At 28.1% G+C, this 10,980-nt stretch overlaps 1 protein-coding gene across 1 annotated transcript; it reads right to left on the reverse strand.

Annotated features, from left to right (window-relative positions):
- Nucleotides 1-90: 90 nt before the first annotated feature.
- On the reverse strand, nucleotides 91-5,205 carry LOC110652133 (probable ADP-ribosylation factor GTPase-activating protein AGD6). Its single transcript, XM_021807653.2, has 4 exons — nucleotides 4,107-5,205; nucleotides 3,916-4,005; nucleotides 741-1,239; nucleotides 91-544 (listed from the first exon to the last, which is right to left on the reverse strand). The coding sequence occupies exons 1-3, from the start codon at nucleotides 4,905-4,907 to the stop codon at nucleotides 742-744; spliced, it is 1,389 nt and encodes a 462-aa protein (XP_021663345.2). The 5' UTR covers nucleotides 4,908-5,205; the 3' UTR covers nucleotides 91-544; nucleotide 741.
- Between the last annotated feature and the right edge of the window lie 5,775 nt (nucleotides 5,206-10,980).

Here is a 10,980-nt window from a genome sequence, read left to right on the forward strand (position 1 = left end):
AGTTTGAGGAAAAGGCAAATACAAACAAAAATAGACCAGTCAATATATGGTTGATTCAGTCATTTCAACTGAGAAAAACAAAAATAAATATGAAACACGCAAACAAAAACATTAATGAAAATTAAATGACCAAGTCATTACAAATATAAACCAAATTTGACTTTTCAAGTCACAAATAATGTTTCCTGAAACAGTGCGGCCCTCTTTGATTGGGCAATTAGCCCTCCCTGTTCAAAGTTGTACATATATGAACTACTTTCAAACATATCAGAACTTTCCCAAAGGATACATAATTTTTTTTTCAGAAATAAAGAAAGAGAGAAAGAAAGAAAGAAAAAGGAGTTGCAGAAAATATACCAACCTCCAGAAACGCTTCCCCACTCACAACAGATCTCATCCGCAACCAACACTTTCTTATCAGCTGCACTCAGCATAAATTCAAATCCACCAACTGGACATCACTGCAACCAGCTATCCATCAGTTTTGGCACCAACCAGCACACGGGCGTCAACCAGGGCTTTTGCAAAAGAATTTAACGTCTACCTGGTCAACAAATAGATGACGAGATGCTATATCTATAAATATTTTCAATCCAACAATCTTTAACACCCAAAAAAAATTTGTGCAGCAAAGAGGGAAAAAAAAGGAAGAGAGCAATAAACAAGCCACACAAAAGCAAATTCCAAACATATACGAATAAAACTAAAAGAAAAAAGAAAATAATTAAGTAATTTATTACCTTAAAGAAAGCCTCCTCCTGTCCATGTGGCATCTGATTTACCATTGTGACCAACAGTTTTCTTATCAGGAGTGCTCTGGTAGAAATTATCATATCCATCATCCTTGTCATCCCAACCTGCCCAACCATCATTATGATGCGATGCAGAACTCTTTATATTATCTTCCTTCCTAGTGTCTTTCTGTTCCCAATCATCCCAAGAACTTGAGCTGTAAGAATTATAATTCCCACTTGAAGATTGTCCTCCAGCAGCTGATGAATTCCATCCTTTATTTTCTTGCCCATTAAACTCCTGATAATATCCATTACTATCACTTTCATTTCGTTGCCAGTTATCAGTCTTCCAGCCACCTTCTTTAGTGTACTCCTCAACTTTCTGTGATGCTATAGCCATGACTCCCTTCATAATCCCCCATGTCCTATGTCCAATCTCTGTTGTTTTTGCAGCAACAACATTGACAGTTTCATTTACCTTGTAATCATATCCACCTTCCTTCACCTGTAACCAAGCTATATTCATGAACCACATTCATGCAACTCCAAATTTTTTGAACATGTGATTAGTAGCATAAAGATAGTTTACAAAACAAAATTATTTAAAACCAAGTTTTTGCAGCAAATAAACTGCATAAATTAATAAAATTTATAAATTGAAGGCCTCAAAAAGTCATATCACCTTTGATCAACTGTTGTTAGAATCGTATGATTCTTGATTTGATTTGATTCCCCATCCCAGTTATTCGAATCTATGGGGTGAATCGTAAATGTATCTAAATCGTGACTGAATCTTAGGATTCGATAGTGAATTGGGTGAATCGATACAAATTGACTGATTTGGTTGATTCTTTTCTAAAGGGTTGTTAGACCTTATAGCTTCAAAATTTAAGATTTCATTTTATTTTTACTACGAGAAGTGCACATTAAACCTTCTCTGAGCTATTTTTCTTCCATCAGCCATTCTTTTCCCCCTCCCTTTTCTTTCTTTTTCCTTTTTTTATTTTTGTTAATTTACTCCTCTAATTATAGTTATCAAATTATAAGATTTTATATTAATATATCCTGACCTTTTACTTTAACCCCTTATCCTTTTTATAATTTAATTATTTGATCAAATTTAAGCGAGAGTTTCAACACATGCACAATGATCATAATTTATAGCATAAAACTACAACATAATAAGAACATATTGTACTATTATAAAGCATACTTCTAATTAGCTAAATGATTATTCTATATTTATCAAAATGTTATTGAGATATTTTTTTACATATTTTCTAGAACATATATCATTTTTAATTAATTTTGAGAATTTTTATCGAATATTACGATTTGATTCGATTCTCAATTCACAAAATAAAGCTTGCTATTCGAATCTTAATTTGACAACTATGCTTTGAGCAAAAACAGCACATTGAAGATGAGGAAAAGGTAGGTGTTTATGTGAGCATGTAGATAGTTAGAGAGGTACACAGATTAGAGAGTAGGTACGAAAACACATTATGCCATTCACTTATAAAATCCAATAGCTAGAGCAAATATGCATCAAGGCTGTTAGTCACAAGAGCAACACTGTTCATTTAAGCAACTGACTGTGAGGTCCATAGTGACGGAGTTTGATGGCAACATATGTACAAAAGGCGTCCAAAGCTAATTCTAATGCCCAAGCACTTATTTGGCACTTTGATGACAAGAAGCATTGTTGGGAACTTAATTAGAGCTACACTAATCTTGTTTTGATGTTGCTTGTCTAATAAATTTGCAGGATTTTGACTTTCTAGAAGACGGGTATTTTTGTAATTTCAGATTACACAGAAAGTTCTAGATTTTTATAAGTGTCTTTAATTTAGATTACATAAGGTTTAGTTTTAGAGACCAAATCCTTAACGGACAAGGATTAACTTTTTGAGTATATAAATACCCAAGTTTGTACTGTTGTTACTCAGTTTTTTTATGAGTAAGAATTCTTGCACTTTTGTCTCTTCAGTTGTTGATACAACTCTACTCTTGGTTATGATGCCTACGGATGTTTACGTGTGCAATCTAAACTATTCTAATCTTCACTTTGAGTAATTCACTCCTACAAACAGTCCCCAAAACCCTGCTTCTTGTACTTATTTTACTTCCCATAGCTATACCATTCTGAACCTGAACTTTCCAACTAAATTCCAGCCCATTTTAGACTTCCCCCAAAAAAAAAAAAAAAAAAACTAAAATTTCAGCCTTAACTCTTAGACCTGCAGGCCGTCCTGCATCAAATAGCACACACGCACTTCAATTTAATGGCCTAGTCACGTCAAACATTGCAATTTCAGCTAACTTCCTCATATGAAAATGTATTTTCATAATTAATAATGTCTTACTTCACAAAACACCCCATCCCTCACCTTCCTTGCAACAAGAAATACTACCAGATTCTCAACCATTGGGCAATCAAACTATTATTGCTGTCTATGATCCTTGGTGATCTCCCTTACACTTCCTATCACCAAAGGTTCCACAACTTATCCTCAGTCTTGACTCTTGAAGCATGGGTTGTTGCCATCCACTTAGCGCAAAGGACAATCATGAGTAAGCAGATAACTTAGAATGGACATTAATAGCCAGCAAAAGTTGGATCAATTGCAGAATAATTGGGCAATCTTTAGATTGTAGGGAAAATAATTTAACATGAAATTAATCACAGCAAAGTTCAGACTAATGCTTCTGTGGTAACACAACAAGCTATTAAGGCTCCTTTTTCAAATGCCAGTACGCCAGCCCTTCTCCAGGCCACATTGCTTACTCTTCCAACAAAGTAACTTGTAAAAGGTTTCCTAAAAGTCAACATTCATGACAATTTCCTAAACAAATGTAACCTAACACATGTAGCAACATCAGAAATATCCTATTACTAAACTAACACAAAACCTAGTGGAGATTAGGCATATAGGTAGCTGAATCAAATGGGATCAACAATGAAACAACAGAAAGGTCAACTGAGATAACTGTAATTTGAAGAATCATAAAGTTCAAGGTTTCGTCCATCTCATAGTTACTAAAATAATCCAATAAGTAAAGCAACTACGCAATATGTAAAGCATAGAGCATAAAATTTCAAAACAGGCTAAAAAGTATCCTAATGTACATGAAGCTAAACTCAACGCAAATGACCATGTGGAGAAACAAATGCCAATACCTTGGAAGTAAGCTCTTTTGTGCCAGCTTGGACAACATTCGCAGCTGATTGAGCCGCAGATGCAGCAACATAAGATAACCTACCTAAACCCTGCATATCAAACACATAACTTGATCACCTATCTGCAAATAATAATTTCACCTCAATGCCAAATAATAATGATAATAATGCACAAGACTCCAATCCAATACCTGAGACATAGCCGAGAGAACATCTGGTTGGGAATTATTATTCCTCTGCGAAGGCGCCGGACTCGACCCAAATCCCACATACCTCCCCCCTTGCGATGGCGGCAAGCCTTCAGGACGCGACTCATTCTCTGCCATTTTTCTGGCAAAAAAACTCTCCTTATTAGCCGCAGAGGCCTCCAATTGCGATCTGGTATAAATATCCTCAGTCGATCTCGACCTCACAGGGACGCCTCCCATTCCACCACCAGCGCCGCTATTACCCCGAAAATCGCTAACCGACTGGTTCCTTCTCATATCATTTGAAGATCTAAACGAATCATCATTGTCCCAACTATCCCATCCTCCATTATTAGAATAATTATTTTCTCTGCTACCACCAGGTTGAGCCAGCGGGGGTTTTTTCTTGCTACCAATGGTTTCCTTAACCACCGGTGGATCCCGCCAAGGTCGACCCTCGGCGAGGGCCTGGATTCGATCCCGATAGACGCTAGCGGCGTTAGTATTGTATTTAGCGACGATATCAGTCTCTTTAGGGATTCCATACTGAGCTAAAAACGCGTTAAGCCTTTCATTACCTCCAGCTTCCATTTTCTTAATCTGGATCTCAGACCATGAGTCCATAGTGACGGATCGGACGAAGGATATGTGAACACCGAGGCCACGATGCTTGCCGGAGCACTCTAGACACATGAAGATGCCGTAGGAAACAGACGCCCATTGCGGATTTTTCTGGGAACAATCGACACAGATCTTGTTCCCCGGTTGCGATTGGAGGTCCCGGAGCCGCCGCGATGCCGCCATTGGGATCCGATCCGAGGGATCTGAATCGGATGCTTAAAAATAGGGATTGGAAGAGGCGAGAAAGAATAGAAGGATAAGAGAAAACAAGTTCGCTAGTCAAAGGATCATAAGATAAAAAAAGCAATGACAGAGAGATTGTTGATTATTTGCCTCCGTAAATTCTTTTTTTTTTTTAAGATGTATGTGAAAAAAAAAAAAGAAAAAGGTTGCGGAGAGGGAGAAGGAGCGAATTGGGGACCTAACCACCGACGCCGCGTAAACGTTGCGGGTGCTGTTGGTGCAATCAGGCGACGCGAGCCTCTGTTGTCAAAAGTACCAGAGGAGCACTTGCGGTCCGTGTGGATTATGTATTTTCGTGGGGAAAAAAATCAAATAATCCTTGCATTTTCAGAGAAAAAAAAATAAAAAAATAAAGTTTTAAATTATAAAAATTTCAAATTAAAGCTAAATAGGTTAATTTTTGAAAAAAAATTAAAATATTATTTTTTTATTTTTAGTAATAAAATATTAAATTTACAAAATTTTATCTATAAAAATTTTTATCAATAATTATTAATAAATTTATATTTAATAAAAGAATAAAATTTTAAAATAAATTATTTATAAAAATATTTTTTCAATGAATCCATATTTAATCAATAATATTAAAAAAATTATATATAAAAATTATTCATCGATAATTATCAATAAATTTATGTTTAATCAATAATAAAAAAAAGAAAATAAAAAATAAAATTTAAAAATAATTATAAAAATATTTCATTAGTAATTATTAATAAACTTATTTCATCAATAAATCTCAAAAAATATATAATTTGCATAACATTTTTTAATAAATTGAAAAAGAGTTAATTCCCCTAAAAAAAATCACTCTCTAACTTATGACAATTGTGATATAGCCATTATGTATATCTACTTTAGGTCCACTAGTTAATTTTTAAATTTATTTAAATATTAAAAAATAAATTTAATTTTAAATTAAATTAAAATATTAAATAATTAATTATTAATTTAAAAATTAATAAAAAAATTTAAAAAGTGAAAAGTATATTTAAAAATTAAATTAAATTAAGAATACAAATAAAAATGACTTACGAAGAGTTATTGTTAATAATCACTTGTGACAACTTATTGCTCTCCATAATATATATATATATATATATAATATAATATAAATTTAAAAAATAAAAAATACTTATTAAGCATATTAAATAATATATTAAATAAGTTTAAAATTATTTATATTAAATAATATGGTAATATAAAATTTTAAGATATCAATATAATGAAAATAAAAATTTTAAAATGATAATACAATATACTACGAAATACATTTTAATAAATATTATTTTTTAATTTTATAAATAATTTTTATTTTTCATTAATATGCCATTAAGCCTTGCAAGTTAACATTATTTTAAATTATTAATATATATATATATATATATATATATATAAATCAAACTTAATTTTTTTTAAAAGTAAAATAACAGAGTTTGAATAAATTTAATTTAATGAGTTAACTTATATTTATTATTAATTTATTTTAATTTTTATAAATTTTTATCTATTTATATTTTTAAAACTTCTTATTATATTTTTTTATATTACATTTAAATTTATAATTAAGTTAATATTATATGTTATTAAATAACACATAACTTTCATAAAAATATGATCCAATAAAAAATATAATAAATTTTAAATTAATAAATATTTTATTTACATAATTAATTAAAATAACATTAAATTAATAATTTTAATTTAAATAATTAAATATAACATTTATAGCACTATAAAAAATTAACAAAAAAATTACATCCAAAAAATTAAAATCACGAGTACAATAGTGTGTATATATATATATATATATATATATATATATATATATATATATATATATATATATATATATTCTGTAATGTAGTTCTAAAGTTTGTCTTAAATACTTTGGTCTTTGTTATTTTGAAAACTATTAATCTAAAATATAATAACGAGGAAATTATAAAAAAAATTATAATTTTCACTATTTAAATTATCAAATAGATCCTATACTTTTTAATTTTTTTTTCTAATTATACTTTACTGTCACTAAGATCCATCAATTATTTAATGGATCTCCCATGTCAGATGCCATGCCTACCAATTTGTGATGGTAGAGTATAATTAAGAAAACTTAAAAAGCAAAAAGTTTAATCGGTAATTTAATTAGTATAGGGTATAATTATCAAAGAGTTAAAAAAAATTTGATAATTTTTTTTAAATTATTAAATTTTAAAATATAAATTAGTAATTATAAATATATTTTATGTAGATTATAAATTAAAATATAAAAAAATTTAAATGGATTAAGTATTATTGAAATAATATAATTGGGTTTGAATATTTAAAAATATTAATTAAATTTAAATAGGATAATTTTCATAAGTACTTTATGTATTACTATTTCTAACAAAATTTAAAAGTTAAAAAATAAATTTTTCTTAAACATTTTTTTACAAAATTTATAAAAAGTTAAAGTTGACTATATTAATCATCTTTCGCTGTTTAGTTATGTTCCAAACCAGTTCTATGTCAATACTAAAAAGTAACAATTCTTTTGATATTGTTTTCTTTTATGCCGTTTTAGATCTTTTTCTTTTCATTCTCGTATTTTTCACCATTAGTTTACCATATTTTTATGTTGGAGCATTTTTCAGGTGAATCGGATTAATATAAATCAAATTATTAATTAATTATTAATTTTAAAAATTAATTTAAAATTTATATAAATTAAAATAGATTATGAATAATTTTAAATCCAATAAACTCTAATCAAATTGAGGAATTGGATAAAATTTAACACCTTTAAATATATATTCAATTAATTATTTATATTTTAAAATTTAAATATATTCAATTTCCTTTCAATGATATCATATACTAATTAAATTATTAATTAAATTTTATACTTCTTAAATTTTTTTTAATTATAGATGTGACGTGGTATTTAATACGGCATGACTCGATATTTGATATAGCAAATCTGTTAAGTAATTAATGATTCTGATAACGATATGATACAATTTGAAAAAATTAAAAAATATAGGATTTAATTAATATAAGATATAATTAAAAAAACAAAAGTACAGATTATTTTTGCTAACTTCCCTAAATCTAAAAGTTAAAATATTATTTAATATAAATTTTAAAATAAAAAATTAGTGAAATTTTTGTAATTTTATAATAAGTAAATAAAATTGCATGTGTGAACAAATTTTAGAGTTCAAAAATATTAATTTTAATTGGTAAAATAAAAAAAAAATATTACCTTAAACAGATATGATGTGGGGGTATGAGTCCACATTTTCAATAGTGAAAGTGAAATTTCTAACGTATTTTAACCAGAATGCAAGAGCAGTGGAACGTGAGGAAATAGTTTCGGTGATTCGGTGCGTAAGAAGAATCTATCATGGTGGCACTCACGTGCTTACCTTGTCATTCGACGCATCCCAGCATTACTTGCTATTATGGTCTTATTCTCTCAAACTGAATCCATTTTTATAACTAAAAATGAGGGTAGATACGAGACTCAATAAATAATGAATGAATAAATAATAAGATTTTATATACGTAAAAATATATCAAGAAATATTTTATCAATTTTACAAAATATATTAAAAATAAATTTATAGGGGTAGGACAGATGGAGAGCGGAGATCGCTTTCTTATATTTGTTTCATAAAATATTTATATCAATATAAAAAATTAATAATAGAGGTAAAAATTAGTTTAAATGATTCAATTAAAATATATTATTTATTAAATAAATAAAAGTTTAAAAATTTATAAAAATTAATATGTTTTTATAATTAATCTATAATAAAAAAAATTAAACAGCTTAATTTTTTAATAAAATTGACTTAGTAAAAATAAAAATAAATTAAATTATTTGTAATTCAAAATTATAATTAATGTTTTATATTATCAATTACTCTGATGGCTAAAATTGAAAAGCTTGTTTGTTTATTTTATTTTATTTTCAACATAATCATGAAAAATATTTTAAATTAAAAATATAAAAATTATTTTAACCATCCTATTATTAATTAATTTTAAATTAAAAATTCTCTCTTATTTAATTTAATTTGAATAAATTTTTACGTATCATAATAATAAATTTTTAATTAATTTATGTTATAATTAATTAAAATACCTATTTAATTCTTTTTATACATTTATTAAGAGTAATTTTCATGATTATTTTGTTTAAAATGTAATTAAAGTACTTTATTCATAAAATTTTTATATTTTATCTCATAATTTATGTAAATTGATATTTATTTTTTATAAATTATAGAAAATACATTAAATTAATGAGAAAATAATATTATTTTAAAAATGTATAAATATAATATTTTTTGTTATTAATATAATAAAAAATTATCAAATTGCTAATGATGAATTGAATTATTTAATTTTATTAATAATGAAAATATATAATATTATTATTAATTAAAAATAACATTCTATTATATTATTTTTAAAATTACTACATCTAAATGTAAATTTTTTTTATTAATCTTAGTTTTTTTTATAAAATAATTATTTGACAAAAATAGTTATCACTTTATATAAATTTGTAATATAAAATAAATACATTTCATAAAAGTTATAATTTTAAAATGTCGTAATTTTTCATTATTAAAATAAATACATACTATTTTTCAAAAGGCAGATTTCATGATTATAATATTGTAACTTTAATTGTTCTTAATCATCTTTATTTGTAGCTAAATTTTCAATGTTATTATATTTGCAATTTATCTTTAAAATTCTACTTCTATATAAAAATATAATTAAAAGATAATTTATGTACTAAGATATAGATATTTAATTAAAATTTAAAAATAATTTTGATGAAAATTAATTATAATAAAATATAGATAATTAAAATATTAATTATAATTGCAACAACCTAAAAAAAAAAAATCAGAAAACCAGCAGCCCCCCCTCTTAAAACTCTCCCTCCCGTCACTCTCCCTTCCCCTCCTTTTTTCTTCTGGCCGGCGAGCCTCCAGCCACCATGGCCGGCCGGCGAGGCGTCCCCCCCACCCTGGGCGACATCGACGAGCCACCAGCCGACCAGTAGCACCGCAAGACGCGGTGGTAAGAGAAGGAGAAGAGAGAGAAAACGCGCGCACAGTGGGCAGCGGCTTTTTTGGCCGATTTCGGCTTCATCCGACGTCCGATCGAGGCGATTCAGTTGGCGTTGGAAAGCCTGTTCCGAGAGCTTTCTTTTAATACCCATTTTGCAGCAAATGGAGGTCGGATGAGTGAGATATGGAGGTGAGAAGTTTCGAGTTTTTCAAGCTTTGGATCAACGATACGAGACCACCTATAGACTGAGGAAGAGGAGAGGAACATGATGGTATGATTAGATCCGGCAAATGTCGCCGGCGGCTAATCACCGTGCACGGTGGTTTCAGCGGTGGATCCGGTGAGCTTTGGAGATGATTCAACTTCCAGAGGCTTTCTCATAAATTTTTAGAATTTTTGATACACAGATAAACTTCGGGTATGATTATTTTCATTATTTCTCTGTCTGTGGAGCATAAATATAGTGTTTCTTAAATAGGAAAAATTAGAGAAAAATTCTAAGAAAAATATATGATGAAAGTAAAATTATTTGGAGATATTCTATGGTGTTTGTTGAATTTTTGAGTGATTATAGAATATTTTTGAAAAAATATAAATGGATTTTAGTTAGATTTTTAGCATATGGGCATATAAGATTATTTGAAATTATGATATTTAAATTTTATATGATTGGTTGAAGCTTGAAGATGGAGGTTTAAACATGTGAATATTAAATTGTGATGAATTAATAATATGTTAGCTGCTGGAAACTTATGAAATTGAGTAATATTTTGAGTAAAATATTCATGGGTGATTAGAAAATTATAATTCCTTTTGCAATAGCTTTATAATATTATTAAGGACCGCGGGCCAAAATTTTAGAATTTTTAGAGCACATTTGGGTAGTTTTTGCAAAAGAGCTAGTTATAGGGACTAAAACGTAATTTTTCAAGTT

Source organism: Hevea brasiliensis, chromosome 5 (genome assembly GCF_030052815.1).
Source record: "Hevea brasiliensis isolate MT/VB/25A 57/8 chromosome 5, ASM3005281v1, whole genome shotgun sequence".
Taxonomy (NCBI): Eukaryota; Viridiplantae; Streptophyta; class Magnoliopsida; order Malpighiales; family Euphorbiaceae; genus Hevea; species Hevea brasiliensis.

Excerpts from the sequence above, each read along its gene's own strand:
- LOC110652133 (XM_021807653.2), bottom strand. The coding sequence starts at position 4,907 with ATGGCGGCATCGCGGCGGCTCCGGGACCTCCAATCGCAACCGGGGAAC. Across the intron at positions 4,006-4,106 it reads TTCTCTCGGCTATGTCTCAG|GGTTTAGGTAGGTTATCTTA; the intron begins GTATTGGATTGG and ends TTTGATATGCAG. Across the intron at positions 1,240-3,915 it reads CAAAAGAGCTTACTTCCAAG|GTGAAGGAAGGTGGATATGA; the intron begins GTATTGGCATTT and ends GCTTGGTTACAG.